This window comes from Bos indicus x Bos taurus, chromosome 10 (genome assembly GCF_003369695.1).
Source record: "Bos indicus x Bos taurus breed Angus x Brahman F1 hybrid chromosome 10, Bos_hybrid_MaternalHap_v2.0, whole genome shotgun sequence".
Lineage (NCBI taxonomy): Eukaryota > Metazoa > Chordata > Mammalia > Artiodactyla > Bovidae > Bos > Bos indicus x Bos taurus.
In genome coordinates this window covers 70,046,972-70,066,188 of record NC_040085.1, presented here as the reverse complement: position 1 = coordinate 70,066,188, position 19,217 = coordinate 70,046,972, and the positions used below count along the sequence as shown (strand labels likewise).

Genomic DNA, 19,217 nt, shown 5'->3' with positions numbered 1-19,217 from the left:
ATAGTAATCAAAGTTGTATCATATTGGTCACATAGATCAATAGAATAAGACGTTCCAGAAACAGACTCACATATATGAGAGGTCATTGATTTTCAACAAAGCACTGAAGTAATTCAAGGGTGAGCCCTTTCAAAATGTGGTGCTAGAACAATTGGCTACCCCCAGAGGGAAAAAAGTGAACCTTAATTCTCACTTCATAACATACTAAGAGTTAAACCTATAAAATTTCTAGAAGATACGAGGAAATCCTAGTGACCTTGGGTTAGAAGAAGATTTCTTAGATACAACACAAAAGAATAATACATAAATGAAAAAATATTTATTAATTAGACCCCATCAAAGTAATAACATTTGATCTCTGAAATATAATATTGAGAGAATGAAAAGACAAGCCACAAACTGGGAAAAAATATTTGTAAATTACATTCCTAATAAAGGACTGGATTTTAGAATACTGTATAAATCACTCTTATAATTCAATAATAAAAAGACAGACAACCCAATTTAAAACTGGGCAATAAAGAAAAACTGAACAGACTTCACAAAGGAAGTGTACAAATGACAAGTAAGTATACAAATAAATGCTCAAATAAATTAATCATTAGTCATTAAAGAAATGCCATTTAAATCACAATGAGATGCCACTACATGTCACTAGAGTAAAATGTAAAAGATAATATCAAGTCCTGACAAAAATACAGGATAATTAATTAGAACTCATATTATTAGTGGGAATGAAAAATGGTACAGCCATTTTGGAAAATAATTTGCCAGTTTCTGACCTAGCTAAATACTGTAAGAGCCAGCAATCTGTGAAAACACACGTCCACACAAAGATTTGTAAATCATTGTTTTCAGTAGCTTTGCTCATAGGGATTCCCTGGCGGTTTAGGTGGTAAAGACTCTGCCTACAGTGCAGGAGACCTGGGTTCGATCCTTGGATTGGGAAGATCCCCTGGAGAAGGGAATGGCTACCCACTTCAGTATTCTTGTTTGGAGAATCCCCATGGACAGAGGAGCCTGGCAGGCTACAGTTCACAAAGAGTTGGACACACAAGAGTTGGACACAACTGAGCAACTCACACACACACACATGCAGTCCCTACCTCCTGGCACTCATGTCCTTATAATCAGTTCCCTCGATTGTAGGCTGAGCTTATTGATATACTTCTAATAAGATATGGTGGAAATGATGAGCTGTCACTTCCAAGATTAGATTGTAAGAGACCGTTTCTGTCTTGGGAGCTCTTCGATATCTTTTAGATTGTTCATGGTGAAGGAAGCCAGCTGCCACACCATGAGGCAGTCTTGCAGAGAGGGTCACCTGTCTGCGAATGGAAGTGGATCTTCTCAGGCCTGACAACAACCACGTGAATGAACTTGGAAGTGCATCCTCTCTCTTCCTTCACCCAAACTGAGCCTTCAAATGAGACCACACCCTTGGCTGACACCTTGACTGCATTCTCTTAAGAGACCTTGAGCCAGAAGCACTCAGGTAAAGCCATGCCTGAATTCCTGACCCACATGAACTGTGAGATATGAAATGTTTCTTGTTTTAAGCAGATAACTTTAGGAGTAATGAGTTGTACAGCAGTATATGTATGTAGCCCCAAACTTGAAATATCCAACTCTGCTACTCAGGGCTCTCATCCAATCTTTTCCAAATCCTACTTTTGCTGCAGGCTATTAAGGGAAGTACAGGGCTTCCTGGTGGCTCAGTGGTAAAGAATCCACTTGCTATTGCAGGAGACCCGGGTTCAATCCCTGGGTTGCAAAGACCCCTGGAGAAGGAAATGGCAACCCACTCCAGTATTCTTGCTTGGGAAATACCATGGGCCGAGGAGCCTGGCAGACTACAGTCCATGGTGTTGCAAGAGTTGGACAGGACTTAGTGACTAAAGAACAACAACATTCTAAAGTAGGACAACTATTTTCAAAACAGGAACAAAGTGAGGTATTCACATGTAACTAGTTATTTGTGACTTATCTCCCATTTAGGGATTTACTAGGTTACATTCTGTGGGTATCAGCCTGCACGTCCCCTTGTCCCTACTTTTCCACCAAATAACCTAAATTCTACTCAGTTCCAGCTCCTAAACAAAGGCCAGCAAAGAAGGGTATCCTGAACAGTTTGAGAGACACTTCCACACTTTTACACTGTGTCAGAAGAAGGCAGTAATAGTTCAGCTGTTTTTGTGTGAGTTCATTCTTGTACAGTTTAAAAAAAAAAAAAAAACTCCTAAGGAGAATTTGAGGAAAAAACAAGCATCGTTCCTCTCTTCCGTCTTTGCAAAATTCTTTTTTTTTTTTTTTCCTATTTGCCAATTTTTTTATTTTTATTTTATTTTTTTACTTTTTTTTACATTTTATTTATTTTTTATTTTATTTTTAAACTTTACAATATTGTGTTAGTTTTGCCAAATATTGAAATGAATCCGCCAAGTGATTTAGAACAAAAAGATGAAGGACTTTCCCGGCGGTCCAGTGGTTAAGACTCTGAGCTTCCAGGGTAGAGGACATGGGTTCATTCCTCGGTTGGGGAACTAACATCCCACATGCCACTCACGGTGCAGCCAAAAATAAATAAATGATTTGAAATAAAATAAAAGATGGTATGTTTTGGATATGTGGAACATCAACCCAAGAGGTGGGGGCATCAATTACAGGCAAGGGTAAAAAGAAACAAAGTAGGTGAAAATGCAATATCCTTACAATTGTTGCCATAGGGAAAAAAGTGTGCCAACAAATCTCAAACACCCAGAGGTCAGCTGTTACTCAGGGACACATTGTGCTACTTAAAAGATATAAAAAAGGAGCTATTTCAGCTTTGAGGTCTGATTACTCTAAAAGCTGTTATAGGATAAACCTTCTCCTAAGAGATTCTTTCTCATGGCTGAATAATATGAGAGAAGGGAAATATCCCTTCACAATAAAGTTTAAGCCAACACTTGGTGTCCAGATTTCTAGCAGTCATGGCCCTGAGTAGGAAAAGACTTTTATTTGTTTTGTCTTTGTAGGTTAGTATGGAAACACAGGGCATCTGTGGAGCACCAGGAAGGAGATAGGAACTTTGGAATCATGGTGTGCTAGTACTGGAAGGAACGACAGATTAGTTTTCTAATGCTATATAACTAATTACCACAAACTTAGCAGCTTAAAATAAAACAAAATTATTATCTCATAGTTTCCATGGCTTATGAGTCCAGGCTTAGGTGGGTCCTCAGGTCAGGATGCCACAAGGCTGCAATCAAGGTGCCATCAGAGTATAAGTTTCTCTGCCAAGTTCATTCTGGTTGTTGGTAGAATTTAGCTGTAGGACTGAGATTCTAGTTTTACCCGCAAAGAGTTGCACACGACTGAGCGACTTCACTTTCACTTTTCACTTTCATGCATCGGAGAAGGAAATGGCAACCCACTCCAGTGTTCTTGCCTGGAGAATCCCATGGACGGGGAAGCGTGGTGGGCTGGTGTCTATGGGGTCGCACAGAGTCGGACACGACTGAAGTGACTTAGCAGCAAGGGTCTTGGCCTTGGGGTCCTTTCATAGTATGCTATGCTATGCATGCGTGCTCAGTCGTGTCCAACTCTTTGTGACCCTATGGACTGTAGCCCACAAGTCTTCTCTGTCCATGGGATTTTTCAGGCAAGAATACTGGGGTAGGCTGCCATTTCCTCCTCCAGGGGACCTTCCTGACCCAGAGATTAAGCACTTGTCTCGTAAGTCTCCTGCATTGGCAGGTGGGTTCTTTACCACCAGTACCACGTGGGAAGACCTCTCATGGTATGAGGTCTTACTTATTCAATCTAGCAGGAGAATCTTATTCTAGTCTGTTACCAGGGAGTTTTAAAATCATATATCCATGATCAATCATGTATTCATGGGAGTGACTATCCCATATACATCTCTATATGCTGTAACTTAATCAACAGAGTGACTCTCCCATCACATACTCATACTCCTGCCCACACTCAAGAGAGGGGGATTATTCAGGTCATGTACACCAGGGAACAGGACTATTGGGAGCCGCCTTGGAATTCTACGATCAAAACCATCACCACCATTCAGTGCCACATTCTCACTTTACAAATGGGGAAAACCGTGGCCCAGGGAGGACACAGTGAATTATTCATAAAATCATGACATACTCATGAGGACAGAAAGAACTAGATCCTGGTCTCCAAAACCCCTATCTAGAGCCTGCCACTCTCCCAAACTTCCTTCTGACATTTGGCATGCTTCAGGATAAGGTTGTATTTTATAGGAAAGACGCGGGGAGGAAAGCATCATGATGGTCAGGCTAAGCCATTAATCATTATATAGATTCTGTGACACCCAGGAAACAGTGAAAGCTCACTCACCTGAAGGGTGCTAGCATGGTGACTCAGTGTCTTTGAAGAGTCATAGTCTGCAGGATCAGCCAGCAAACGACTGGTATTTTCTATCCAAGCCTCAGTACTCTTCAAAAGATCATGATATTCTTCCATCTTAATTGTGGCCTGTGAAAGAGAGGCAGAACCAAACTCAGTCTGATTCCTCCTCCTTGAGTCAAACGATTCTTGAATAAAGAATTGGTTGCTGTGAGTCAGTGGTGTCAGGTCTCACAGGGCTCCACGCCCCACAGCTGGGACACTTGCCCACCCCATCCAGCTTTCAATCCTTCAATCTATAAACTGAATCCTGGCCACAAGGGGGAAGGATTGAAGAAGTTCTATCCCGGCACTACAGGCCTCAGCATGGGTTCCAAGTTAGCTTTGCAACTGGTCTGGTTCCCATTTTATGCTCTATTCTGAAAACTGGGTTTCCACTTGGTTTTCCTGTCCAGGGCCTTGTCCTGCAGCATCCCAGTCCTTCTGAGAGTAGGTTACTGCCTTGCTCCTGCTAGATCACATGCACAACTCATCCACCATGACCCTTACTTGGAGGGAGGGTGGGGTGTCTTGTTCCCGAATGATGTTCTCTCTCTGGTTCTCTCCAGGGATACTTGAGATTGCCTGCCTCTCTTACCTCTTGAGAAGTCTAATTCTCACCCAGAATCCTGTGTGCTCTGGCTTATTTTTAAAGTTCTTTTTTTTTTTTTGATGTGGACCATTTTTAAAGTCCTTATTGAATTTGTTACAATATTCCTTCTGTTTTATATTTTGGTTTTTGGTCACAAGGTATGTGGGATCTTTGCTCCCTGAGCAGAGATCAAACCCACACCCCTTGCACTGGAAGGCAAAGTCTTAACCACTGGACTGCCTGGGAAATCCTATGTGGTCTCACTTTTGGATTCCTGCTTATTATCTCATAGTTTCCATGGAGTATGAGTCCAGGCATAGCTTAGGTGGGTCCTCAGCTCAGGATGCCACAAGGCTGCAATCAAGGCCCCATCTTGAGCTTAGATGTCTCTTCCAAGTTCATTCTCATTGTTGGTAGAATTTAGTTGTAGGACTGAGATACCAGTTTTGCCAGCTGTGAAATATTGTCCCCTCGATGACCACTTGAACCTATGGTATGGCTCTAGCCTCAGGTCCTAAAACTGGCAATTCAAGGGAAACCAGCTGCCTCTGAATATGTATTTCTGTTTTAAACCCATCTCACTACCACCACTGGCTCTGCGTAGCTATAATGTGTTGTTACAGCCATACCTTGTTTAGCTGTGAGGTTCTAGATTCTGCCCTCTGTGATACTTGCTGATACTGCTGGAAAGGAATCATCAATTTATCCATCCATTCTTGAGCTTGTCCTGGGTCCTGTTCAACAATGTCCTGAACTTCAGAATCCAGCTCATTTAGCTTGGAATGCCAGAGATCAAGCTCATCCCACATTTTCTGGAGATGAAAAGCATAAGTCAGTTCGGATGAAAGAATACGTTAATTTCTAAGTTTTCACACAGTGTCTGTACTTGTGTTACCCAAACAATATGGCAGAGACAACACTGCAGTCAAAGTTTTTCACTTATGCCCAGCAACAGCATGTGACCTGAACTGGAAAACACTTTTTCTGAGGTCTCTTAACTCTGCTGCTGCTGCTGCTGCTGCTGCTAAGTGGCTTCAGTTGTGTCCGACTCCATGCGACCCCATAGATGGCAGCCCCCACCAGGCTCCTCCGTCCCTGGGATTCTCCAGACAAGAATACTGGAGTGGGTTGCCATTTCCTTCTCCAATGCATGCATGCATGCTAAGTCGCCTAAGTCGTGTCCAACTCTGTGCGACCCTATGGACAGCAGCCCACCAGGCTCCTTCATCCACAGGATTCTCCAGGCAAGAATACTGGAGTGGGCTGCCATTTCCTTCTCCAGCTCTTAACTCTAACTGTATTCATTTCAGTACAAATTAGCTGTAAGGGGGCACAAAGTCCTGGGCATTTTCAGAGATGAATGACACCAAACAAGGTCAACATAACCCTAACCGAATCTTTCCAGAGTGATGAGGTAACATTATATTTAAAAGGGCTTGGGTAAATACCTATCTTAGACCAGTATATATATGTACTTAATCTAGAAGACAATTCTTATAAATGTTAAAAAAAATGATAAAAAGAAAATATCACTCTGACTCAGAGTAATGCAGAGGCAGGAAACTCTAGCCACATGTATTAGTAGCAACTGCTTTTGGTTCAAGAAACCAATAGACTGGATTCAAATGTGGACTTGTCTGGGGTGAGGAAATTTCAAAGGCAACATTCAATTATTACTTAATATCTACATAAGAACATAATTTCTAGAAATGAAAAAATCTGGTTAAGTTGCTTATTGAGAGCCCAGGGTTTTGTCCAATGGCAAGCCATATTCTGACCTATTTTTATTTTTAATTTAATTTTTTATCCTTTGACATCACATTTATTTGGTTTAGAGGGAGCTACAAAGCAAAGGCAGGTATGATTGTTTGTGAGCAAATCTTGTTCACCTTATTTTAAAAGAATATACACACTCTAATGTCTTCTTATAAGAAAGAAGAACACATACAACAGGTACAATTATTTCTTTCAATATTTATAATTATTTTGTTCTTTTTACCAAAAGGAACACAATCAGGTTGAGTTAGAAACCAGAGAGGTTTAACTGCAGGGAGGGAATAGATGGAAGGGGAGTGATAAGAAGTAAGACTTCTCCGAGGATAACTTAAAAAAATTGAGGTAGAACTGATAACATTTTATTCGTTTTAGGTGTACAACACAATGGTTCACTATTTCTATCTACTGCAAAATGATTGCCACAATAAGTCTAATTAAAATCCATAATCCTGGGTTTTGGAACCAAAAAAAAAAAAATATCCATCACTATTCATAATTACAAAATGTTTTTCCCCTGTAATAATGACTTTTAAGATGGATTCTCTGAACTATTTTTAACACTTACTTGGCTGTGCTGGGTCTTAGTTGTGGCATGCAGGATCTTTAGTTGCTTACTTGCAACATGTGAACTTTTAGTCACAGCGTGTGGGATCTAGTCCCCTGACCAGGGATTGAACCCAGGCCCCTGCATTGGGGGCACAAAGTCTTAGCCACTGGACAACCGGAAGTCTTTCTTAGCCCTATTTTTAAAAGTTTCCATTCATAGTAGAATATTTCCTTAAAGTGTAAAATATAATGTTTTCCACACTCAGGAGTTTACTTAGAAGTTAAGAGGCAGAATATTATGTTTATATACCATTCTAAAACCTAAGACATTTTGCATGGGAAATAAATTTGAAATTTTTATTTTTTTTCTGTTTTCCTTTGGCAGTCTAAAGACAAGCTGTTAATCCTATTCATATCCTATTGAAATATTTTTATACGTCAGTTTTCCCAAGATAGGATCCTTACTTTTCTTCCCTTGTGCAAAGGCTGGTTCACAATCACAAGCTCTCAGCAGTCTGGGTCTCTTCCCATTACGGAAGAAACATCACAATTCTTAAATGCAACCTTCTCTATCAAGGCTTTGCAGGTGACACTGTCAGCGAGGAGGCCCCTTAAACCTGGGTTAGGATCCCTGTGATGACTAATGAACAGGGAATACACCAGATGCTGGAGGAAGCTAAGGGAGGAAGTTACCTTTTGAATTTCTTGAGCTTTCTCAATATTTTTGCTTTTCTGCTGTAGCATCTTTTCGACATTAAGAAGCCCATTATTAATTTCGTCTATTTTTCTACTCGTTGTATACGACGGTGAGCTTTTCAGGACTTCGTTGCTAATCTGTTACAAGTGAGAAAGACACAACGGAGATGTTTTCTGCACTGTATTCAGAGGTTCAAATACTAAAAGGGGCAGTCACACAAGTGTGAAATTTTACTTGTACGCATTTCTTAAGGTCTGGGAAAAATTCCGAACCATGCTGACTACTGCCAAAATGAGACGGTAGATTAGTGGACTAGGAAATGGCAGCTGGGCTGATCTGAATTTTTAAAGCCAACCTAAAAAAAAAGAAAACTGACCAACAACATTTTGCTCAATGTAACCCACAGTATGTATGACAGCTGTGTGCTGTACTGGGCAAAATTACTGAGAGGACTGTTAGAAATACACTCCAAGGGAGCAAATGATAGGAAAGAATTCCTAGGAGAACATTTATTTATCATACAGTCTGTTTTATGAGAGAATCCTCTGCACTGATCTGTTTTCAATAAAAGCAAACATTCTTAATCTGATGTAAAAAATGTAATCCTCACCTTAATATTCATTTAGGTGAAAAAAAACTTCTAAAGCTAGCTGTTTCTTGCAGCAAAAAAGCTTAGTTTTTCTATGTGAATGTTTCTAGTATATGTTTTCCTAGCAATTAGAAATCTAGCTGCTAAACAGTGTATTTTTTTTTTAATTGGAATGATTTACTTAACACAATAACTTGTGCTCAGAAAGATAATAAATGTTGAATGTATCATTTTTCAAATGCCTGATAGTTTGAGTTCTTGGTTGTTTTTTTTTTTTTTCTCCTTGAACTATGTTGATAAAGCTTTCTCCAAGCAGCCACTGAATAACCAAATAGTGAAGTGAAAGTTGCTCAGTCGTGTCCAACTCTTTGCGACCCCATGGACTGTAGCCCATCAGGCTCCCTCGGTCCATGGGGATTCTCCAGGCAAGAATACTGGAGTGGGTAGCCATTCCCTTCTCCAGGGGATCTTCCCAACCCAGGGATCGAACCCAAGTCTCCCGCATTGCAGGTGGATTCTTTACCATCTGAGCCACCAGGGAAGCCCAAGAATACTAGAGTGGGTAGCCTATCCCTTCTCCAGTGGACCTTCCCGACCCAGGAATTGAATCAGATAATACTTAATACTTTTGCATAATCCTCTTAATTCACTTTTTAAAACCACTATATTTGTACAACCATTGAGGCTGAACCTTCCAATGCAGATACTACACAGATACAGAAACTGAAACTCAGGCTAAATAACTTGCTTAAAGTCACACATTAAGGCGTAGGTGAACTCATCACAAGAAGCCTGAGCCATCAGACACCAAGGCCTTATGCTCTTTTCTCAACATAAGGTTGCTATAGTTTATATAATAAGTGATAGTTTATATAATGATTTTATCCCACAGACCATACCATAGTCAAGATTTGTAGAAAAAAATTAATCCTGTATTAGCTTTTTATTGCTATATAACAAATTACCACGAAATGAACCTTTCTGATATTTTAAGTAGTTATTCTCCAGGCAGAAATGCTTATCATTTTCATACACTAGGAGATCATGAATTAGGTGAAGTATGCAGCCATCTGAATTACACAGAATGGTACTGTGTCTACTGCGTGGGTCCTATAAACATACCACGCAAGAAAAATCAGTTTACAGACGTACACAGAAATAAGAATTACAGATGAAACTTTCAACCCTAAATTTAAAAGGTAAATTTTGATGATTAAATCACTTTGTCAAGGATTTTCATATGAAGTAGTCAGGAAAACCAATTTAGTTTCTCTCAAAAACATTTAATATTTTCTAACAATACATGATTCTTGGGGAAGTTTCTCATAATAGATTATCTAAGAAATCTGCCATAAGTTTGAAATCTGTTTTTTTGTGTGTGCAATTAATATCTACCTTATTGAATTATAGGTATTCTAGGCTTCAAAAGGCAATACAAAAATCTTTCTGCATTCTTCTGGACCAAACTGAATGCTGCTCTGTTGGATCGGGGCAGCCTTTAAATAACACAATAAAATTGTCTTGTTATTCTCCTATGTCTCCAAGTACTAGGGAAACTTCCTATTCTTTCTTTCAACCTGGACTTTTAGGTATAAAAGACTTGTCTGGGAATGCTGTGTGAGAATTGCGTTACCATCATCATCAGAAAGGCACCGTGTGTTAAGTGCTATTCCTACTGAGTTATGAAACGTGTATTCTTATTGCTCTTGGTTGCAATTTCAAAACGTTAACGGCAAAGTATTATTCATGTCCAAAATGAATGACTTGCAGTGACTTTCCAGAAAAAGGAAAGCCAAGTAAAAGACAATATATAACTCTATTTTTAAGTGCAAGAGAAGAAAAACTAAGCATCTTGACAACTAAAAATAAATAGACTAATTCTGTTACCTGTGTCACTTACTTAGAGCAGTATTGAATTCACAAAAAATTATCACTCAACTAAACTCTATGAAAACAGACATAGTTGGAATCAGGACAAATGAAAATGTGATATTAAATGATATTTTCTTCTTTATATTCATTACCCTCCATAAATAATACCACGAATACAAACATTATTACCTTCTCATCTACGTCTTCTAAAGCGTTTCTGCATTCTTCCACCTGGGATTCAATCTCTGCAGGGACTATGGTGTACATTTCAGAATACTTGATTCGCAGTTTTTCCATAATATTCTCAAAAGTTAGCTTCCCTTTCTTAAGAATGCTTTGAAGCTCCTAAAAAAATCAAGAGAGTTTCAAATGCTCCCAGGACAGAGAAAAAGTTTAATTTTAAACAGGAAAGCCGCTTTTCAGCACATCCTTATGATTTAAATGAGCAAACTTTGCATGACAAAACCTCACTATTGATACAAGCTGATTAAGCCTGAGAGATCTTCAGTTCGGTTAGATGATGCTTTCTAAATTGTAAAGAATTAAACTTGATATCTCTTCATAGTGTCAACCCATTGTCCTGAAAAGACATTACAACATCTCCTGCTTCTAAAGTACCTCTAGGATTTAAGTATATCTCAGTAGCAGTCTTGATATAAAAGGCTGCTAGTAGCAAAAAGTTTCAAAGATTTTTTTTTTTTATTAACTTGTTGCCATTTCTGCTTCTTCCTACATTAACATCACAATGATTCAAGGCCACTAAAAGCCCTGTGTTTGAAGCAGAAGTGTCTGCTTTCATGTAATTAGACAGCCCAGTGGAGCTCAACCTCTTTCAAAAGGGAGGGTTCCAGTTCCCTGTAAAGAATGTGAGTTTTTAGGAGATAAAAGAAACCTGAACAAGCCGTCTATTGGTAGTGGCCTAGAAACAGAATCTGATCTGCGTTCTCCTGCACTAATTATAAAGGAGAAACTCATTTGTTTGGGAAAGTTTCCCAAAGATAAAGTGGAAAAATACTTCTTGACTTTCCTGTGGCTTTTGGAGGTTTCTTTCATTTCTACAGTAGCTGTTCAGGAGCATTATTTGTGTCAATGGATTGAGCCACCACACTGAAGAATGATTACAATTTTGAATGACTCCACAATGTGTCACTGCTTTCCTTTTAACCCTCAGCAGAGAACAAATCTAGAGAGGAAAAGTCAGAGAACACCACCATTCTGACAAATGTGGGGTTTCAGACACGGTGCGCTCCTGGTTTATCTAGACCTCGCCGCGAGTACAGGTCTTCATTCAGAGCTACCCCAAGACGGCTTCCCCATGAAGAATGCTTCTGTGACACAGGGTAAGCTTCCTTTTTCATTGAAAACCAAAAGCTCTGCAACTTTTGAATAAACCTTCATCACTTTTGCCTGTAACCACTGAATGGAATGAAAAGAGATGGACCCTTAGCCTATGTATAGACTGATATTTAGTTGCTAAGCTGTGTCCAACTCTTTCACAACCCCATGGACTGCAGCCCACCAGGCTCCTCTGCCCACGGGATTCTCTAGGCAAGAATCCTGGAGTGGGTTGCCATTTCCTTCTCCAGGGAACCTTCTTGACCCAGAGAGAGAATCTAGCCTCCTTCACTGGCAGGTGGATTCTTTACCACTGCGCCACCTGGGAAGCACTTATATATAGATAGTGTGGTATAAGAAACATGTTTAGAGTTTTTAAAAATTAATTTTTATTGGAGTATAGTTGTTTTACAATGTTGTATAGGTTTATATTACATAGCAAAATAAATCAGCCATACATATACAAAAATCCCCTCCCTTTTGGACTTCCTTCCTATTCAGGTCATGACAGTGCATTGAGCAGAGTTCCCTGTGTTATACAGTATATTCTCATTAGTTATCTATTTTATATAGAGTATCAATCCCAATCTCACAATTTCTCCTAGATATATTCAGTCTTCATCCCTAGTTCCTGGCACAGCTTCTAAAACCTTTGGAATTTCCTGGATTGGGGTGAGTGTCTTTTGTTATTTATAACAAGCCTTTTCCAACTCTAAGGGAGTTTATGGTAATAAGACAACCTTTGGTGGTGGTTGGGTGAAGGTTGGGGGTGTGTAGGGGATGACAGCTTCAGGAAGGAGGCTGGTTGCCACAGGAACCATCCATGTGATTAGAGGGTTGGAACTTCCACACCTCTAGAGGGGAGAAGGGCTGTAGATTGTGATAATCACCGTCAGTGATTTAATCAACCATGCCTATATAACGGAGCCTCCATTTGCTGTTGTTCAGTCGCTCAGTTGTGTCTGATTCTTTGCAACCCCATGGACTGCAGCACAGCAGGCTTCCCTGTCCTTTACCATCTCCGTGAGCTTGCGGAAACTTATGTCCATCAAGTCGGTGATGCCATCCAGCTATCTTATCCTCTGTCATCCCCTCCTCCTCCTGCCTTCAATCTTCCAGCATCAAGGTCTTTTCTAATGAGTCGGTTCTTCGCATCAGGTGGCCAAAGTATTGGAGTTTCAGCTTCAACATCAGTCCTTCTAAAGAATATTCAAGATTTATCTCCTTTAGGATTAACTGGTTGGATCTCCTTGCAGTCCAAGGGACTCTCAAGAGTCTTCTCCAACACTACAGTTCAAAAGCATCAATTCTTCAGCATTCAGCCATCTTTACGGTCCAACTCTCACATCCATACATGACTACTGGAAAATATAGCTTTGACTACATGGACCTTCGTCAGCAAAGAAATGTCTCTGCCTTTTAATATGCTGTCTCGATTTGTCCTACTTTTCTTCCAAGGAGCAAGCGTCTTTTAATTTCGTGGCTGCAGTCACCTTAAACATGGTTTGGGGTTGCTCTGGATTGATGGACACATCAAGGTGCTGGGAGAGTGGTACACCCAGAGAGGGCACGGAGGTTTGCTGCCCCTTTCCCCATACATTTCTTCTGGTTGGCTGTTTCTGAGTTGTATCCTTTACAATAAACCAGGAATAGCAAATAAAGTGCCTCCCTGAGCTCTTTGAGCCATTCAAGCAAATTTACAAACCTGAGGAAGGAGTCATGGAAGTCCTGGCTTTATAGCCTGTCATTCAAAATTTACCAGTAGCATGTGAAATGGGGAAGTCTTGTGGGACTGAGCCCCAAAGCTGGTGGTCAGTACTAACTCCTTGCAGTTAGTGTCAGAATGGAATTGGTGTCCCAGTTGGTGTCTAGAGGGTTGGAGAACAGGTTAGTGTGTATGTGTGTGTGTTGGGGGCGGGGGGGAAGCCCCACACATTTGGTGGCAGAATGTTTTGAGTAAAAACACTCTGATGGAGTGGTCCATCAGAGATAAGGTATTACATCCTACTAAAGCGAGCAGTTTAACATACTATACAAGAGTAGTCACAGACCCTGTTCATCATACACACTTGAAATGTAGTTGAAAAGGGGCTGCTTGGTCCACACTGGCCTATTCCCAACCTGGTCCCAACTCTGCTCTCTGTGCTCCAATCACGTGGGTCTCCTGTGGATCTCCTGTGGGTCTCCTGTGGATCTCCTGTGGGTCTGCCCACACCATGCCACAGAGCCTGTGTGCATATTCTCCTTTTCTAGGTTCCCTCGACACTAGCCATGGTATTACCTTTACTCTAATAACTTTGGATCCAAGATTTCAGACCTGTATCAGCCACATTCACTAGTTCATTCCTCACTTACCTCAAGCTGTTCTGCCTTTTCTGGACAGTCTTGTAATTCCATATTTTGGAAAGAGATTGTGGTCTGTTGAAATAAATTCTTCAAAGTAGTTATTTCTTTTGTAAAGGAATGTCTTTCTTGGATTTCATTCTGCATCAATTCCTTATTTTTCTGTGCTTTCTGCAAAAGCCTAAAGTAGAGCATCAAAATAAGATTATTCCTTTATTCTGTTTTTCTCTAGTCAATAATTTTATTTCAACAATTAACAAGATGTCTATATAGCTGACAAAAGACCTTTTTTCTCCTGAGAGAAAATGACCAGTTTTCAAGATTTATATACTATATGAAAAGTGAAAGTGTTGGTCACTTAGTCACGTCTGACTCTTTGCGACCCCATGGATTGTAGCCCACCAGACTCTTCTGTCCATGGAATTCTCGAGGCAAGAATACTGGAGTGGGTAGTCATGCCCTTCTCTAGGGGATCTTTCCAACCCAAGGATCAAACCCGGGTCTTCTGCATTGCAGGCAGGTTCTTTACCGTCTGAGCCACCAGGGAACCCCATATACAAACATATATCAAGTTCTATCACTCCATCAAAAACCTCTCTAAAACTTTCATTTCAAAATACCTTCTTTTCACACTTTACATTCCAAGTGCCAGCTCTATCCTCCTTTTTCCCATATAATCCCTGAGTTCAACTGAATATGACCAGAGGTGCGAATGAAGGAATGAGTGGGCTCATAGGGTCAGAGATGACCCCACTGGTGTTTCTATCTGAGCTGCCCCTACTTGCTATGGATGCAGCCATCATGTTTTTGGAGGAACTTAAGTCGTTAAAACTTTTCCTTAGGGCTATCTGGTATTTCTAGCTACAAACATATTATCTCCTTTGACCCAGTGATCCTACTTCTTGGCATCTTTCTTGATGAATTAATTCTAGAATGAAATTCTAGCATAATACTCACTATGAGCTTTAGTCAGTCATGTCCGACTCTGCAATCCCATGGACTGTAGCCTGCCAGGCTCCTCTGTCCATGGAATTCTCTAGGCAAGAATACTGGAGTGGGTTGCCATTTCCTTCTACAATACTCACTGTAGTGTTTTTATAAAAGTAAAAAGGTTATATATAATTTTAAGGTTCTGTGTTAGGGGCTTGATTATGACTGAGCGACTAACACACACACTCACATAAATACATTATTGGGCTTCCCAGGTAGCGCTAGTGATAAAGAATCAACCTGTCAATGCACGAGATCCAAGAGCCACAGGCTTGATCCCTGGGTCAAAAAGATCCCCTGCAGTAGGAAATGGCAACCCACTCCAGTATTCTTGCCTGGAAACTCCTATGGACAGAGGAGACTGGTGGGCTACAGTCCAAGAGGTCACAAAGAGTTGGACACACCTGAGCACTACTACTACTACTAAATACATTATAGCATATCTACAAGGTGATATAGTTATATTTCAGAGAACATTTAATAGCATAGGAAAATGAACAAAATATGCTGATAGATGGCTCAGCAGAATACAAAACAGGATAGTACTATAATCACAATTAAAAAAAAATGTATAACCATAGTAAGAAAGTTGAATGATTGGTAGTAACTGTCACTGAATGAAAAATTAAAGGTGATTTTTATATTAATCTTCATAATTATCCACATTCTCTAAACTTCCTTTAATGAATATGTATTACTAAGTTAGAAAAACAGCAAACATTAAAAAAGTTTTTTGAAAGATTCATCCACAGTAACACCAAGATGGAGAAGGTGTGCTTGTTTTAATTATCATTAATATTAATCTTTTCTATCCTTTTCATACCTATCAGTGTTGATGCAACTCAATTCTGCCATACCATCTATCCTTGTTCTATAATATTTTTATATTCTAGAAATTCAATATTTTCTCAATTTTTAGCCTGAGTTGCAAACCCATTTCCTTAGTAGTTTTTCATAAATCTTACTTGTGGCATCGTTCTTGCATGGACATAATCTCTTGAGATGCAGGAACACTTTCCACAGCCCCCAAGCTTTCAGGAGTGCTCTGGATATTTTTTATACGCTGCAGAAGAAGGGCCAGTAACAGCTGTTGCTGCTCCACATTCTCCTCGTATTGGCGTAAACAGTCCAGCAGCCCCAAGAGTTCCTCTGTGGAGGCTGCCTCTTTTGCTTTGGAAATTTCAGGAACTTCTTCTTGAAGATTATCTAGGATAATTACTTCTCGTTCAATCTAATTTAATAAGCAAAAAAAAAAAGGAGCTGAAATAAGTAAAATATATTCTTACCACTTCAGGACTCAGGAATCATAATTTTTAAAGACTGGCTCGTCAGAGGATTCCCAAAGCCAAATTCCAGTTCAAAGTAATATCTGTCTTCCTATAGCTGGGAATATTATCCCTCCAGGATTTGAATCCCATAGTTCCCAGCTATTGATCATGTAGATGTGTGGTTAAAAAGAAGTGTTGCTGTTACGAGTGAAGGAAATGCTATTGAATATTTTCATAATTTCTTTTTCCTTTCATGATCAGTTGCTTTACTAAAGCAAATCCTTGAATGAGCTCCACCAAACTGCATCCATGAGGTAGAAGAGGTTAGGCAAGTACTGGATAATTTTTCTATAACTCTCTCTTTTCCTTCACATCCAATCCCTATATACTCAGAAAAGTAAGTTCAATGGGTCCTCATTACCTGTCACCTAAACCAATGGGAATGCTGCCCAAATGACTGGACTGCTCATGTATTTCTCAACCACAGCTAAATGTAGAATTCAGAAATACATAACCTAATAAATCAAATCTCTAGAAACGGGAGTTCTACCAGCCCTGAAACTCAAACAAAGACACAGAAAACCAGATCCCTCTTACTCCCTCCTCGAATCCTCTAGCTCTCTCCTCTGCTGCAGCAAACATTTATCACATTGTTCCAGCATTGTTAACATTCCTGCTGTATGCTCAGACAGAATCAGGCATCTTGCAGTCTTGACATCACTGAATATCACACAGCTAACTACATTTATGACAACATGCTAACTGAAATGATGAACTGGATGCCTAGTAAGACATGCCAAAGAATGAGAATTCAAGAGCCCCAGCATCAGTTAAGTTTCTCAGGGACCTATGGTCTGGGGCATGCCAGCACTTCTATAAGGTAAAGATGAAGTTGTTCAATATTGCACTTCTACTGCCAAGAACGAGGCACAGCACCAGATGGACCCTTTGGGATTTTGGCAGCTGTGTATGCTATACTTGTGACTGCTGCTCAGAACTTGTGACCATCTATCAGAATCCTGCCAGTGTAGAGGGGGCAGTGCAGCAGGGCCAGGCTGTGGTATAAGCAGCCCTGTCACTTGGGCCATAGGTTCCAGCCGAGTCTCCAACTGCTAGAATACATGGGTACATGTGCAGATTGGCCCCTCTCCAAAGGACTCAGTTACGGAGTTTGTGCTTCCATCACCTCAAACCTAAATTCAGTTGAACTGAAGTCCTAGTTCTGCAGCTGCAGTTCCCCCAGGGAATGGGAAACGGGTTCCACTGGATTATTTTACAGTATGCCCCACCCTGCACCAGTCAAAGAACCAGCATGCACAGAAGAAAGAAATTGCCATGTGGACAGAGGTAACTGTCCATCTATGGTTTCCAACATACACTGGGGTTGAAAGAACTATGTTCATAATCCAGGATTAATCAAGCATTTCTTGGTGCTTCCATGGCCAGTGATAACCATAAATGGGCAACTGCAGCAACCAGGACCCGATAAGAGTAAAGCGACTAAAGCCTCTAGCCTTTCCTCGGTCAGCTCTCCTATCTCCCACTCCTGTTCCCTTGGATCACTTTCCAAAATAAACCACCTGCTGACAAGCCCCTGTCTCAGGTTCTGCTCTCTGCTGTTAAAGCTGCTAAGTCATTAGGAAGAGAATGCAAGGGGGAAGAATAATTTTCTTTTTGGACAATATTTTCATCCAAAAGCCAGGCAATTATTCAACTTGTGAATGGATAAACTGTTGTGTGTGAGTCTAGTAGACTACTACTCAGAAATGAACTACTGATATAAGCAACAGCATGAAGGAATTTCACGCATACTATGCTTAGCGGGAAAAGCCCAAGCTCAAACGCTTTTGAGTCCATTTTTATGACTCTGAAAATGGCAAGACAGATTGCTGATTGCCACAGGCTGGAGGTAACAGAAGGGACTGACTACAAAGGGCACAGGGGGATTTCTGGGTGATGGAATGAAGTCTTGATTTATTGGTGGCCATGTGACTATGCATTTCTCAAAATGCAGCAAACTCTAAATTAGTAAAAGAGTTACCACAAAGACTATGCATTCATTCTGCAGCCTCTGGATGATTTTCCTTCGACAGAGCAGTCTAACAAAAATTGGTTATAAAACTTTTAGGTTCAGTCAGTTATAAAGTTGAGTCTAGAAAGGGAGGAGGAACTATAGTTGTTTCATAAGTAAACACAGCGAAGGAGACTGCAAAACTTGCAAGCAACAAAAATAAGAACTAAAACTAAAACAGAAAAGACTTTGGGATCTTTGGTAGAAGGGAAAGAAGACAGCCTTACACCTCCCATCATTATTGAAGACATGCCTTTATTTCAGCACATTATGATCAGTGGAGCATAAAATGATGATCCTGAATAACCAGGAATGAATAATTACATTAAGCAGACTCTGCTTAAGAAAACAGGAAGGTAAGACTTTAGGGGGAAAACACAGTAAATCAAAATTTAAATTAATTTTTTAATTGGTAAATTTAAATAAGCACTTATGCTTTTGAAAATATATTTACAAAACCTTTCTTTCATAAAGATACTGGATTGTACTTTTTAAAACATAAATTTATTTATTTTAATTGTAGGCTAATTACTTTACAATATTGTATTGGTTTTGCCATACATCAACATGAATCCACCAGGGGTGTACACGTGTTCTCCATCCTGAACCCCCCTCCCACCTCCCACCCCGTGGACTGTACTTTTTAAAAACAGAGATTCATTTTGTCACTTGTAAAATCATCAACCATGCCAACAGAATCTTGGATGTACAGGTATTTAGATGGTATAATT

At 40.1% G+C, this 19,217-nt stretch overlaps 1 protein-coding gene and 1 long non-coding RNA gene across 9 annotated transcripts in view; one reads left to right on the top strand and one right to left on the bottom strand.

Moving 5' to 3' along the window:
- SYNE2 (spectrin repeat containing nuclear envelope protein 2) overlaps positions 1-19,217 on the bottom strand; it is a 324,652-nt gene that overhangs the window by 127,308 nt on the left and 178,127 nt on the right. For all 8 annotated transcript variants that reach the window (XM_027554279.1, XM_027554281.1, XM_027554283.1 and 5 more), the window contains 6 exons: positions 16,113-16,378; positions 14,170-14,338; positions 10,669-10,824; positions 8,015-8,155; positions 5,629-5,811; positions 4,360-4,497 (listed from right to left, as the gene is read on the bottom strand). In XM_027554279.1, coding sequence (XP_027410080.1) covers positions 4,360-4,497; positions 5,629-5,811; positions 8,015-8,155; positions 10,669-10,824; positions 14,170-14,338; positions 16,113-16,378 — 1,053 coding nt within the window. The remainder of the gene's footprint in view (positions 1-4,359; positions 4,498-5,628; positions 5,812-8,014; positions 8,156-10,668; positions 10,825-14,169; positions 14,339-16,112; positions 16,379-19,217) is intronic.
- On the top strand, positions 10,856-13,014 carry LOC113900485. Its single transcript, XR_003513149.1, has 3 exons — positions 10,856-11,819; positions 12,420-12,486; positions 12,973-13,014. It is a non-coding gene; the product is annotated as an uncharacterized LOC113900485 (long non-coding RNA).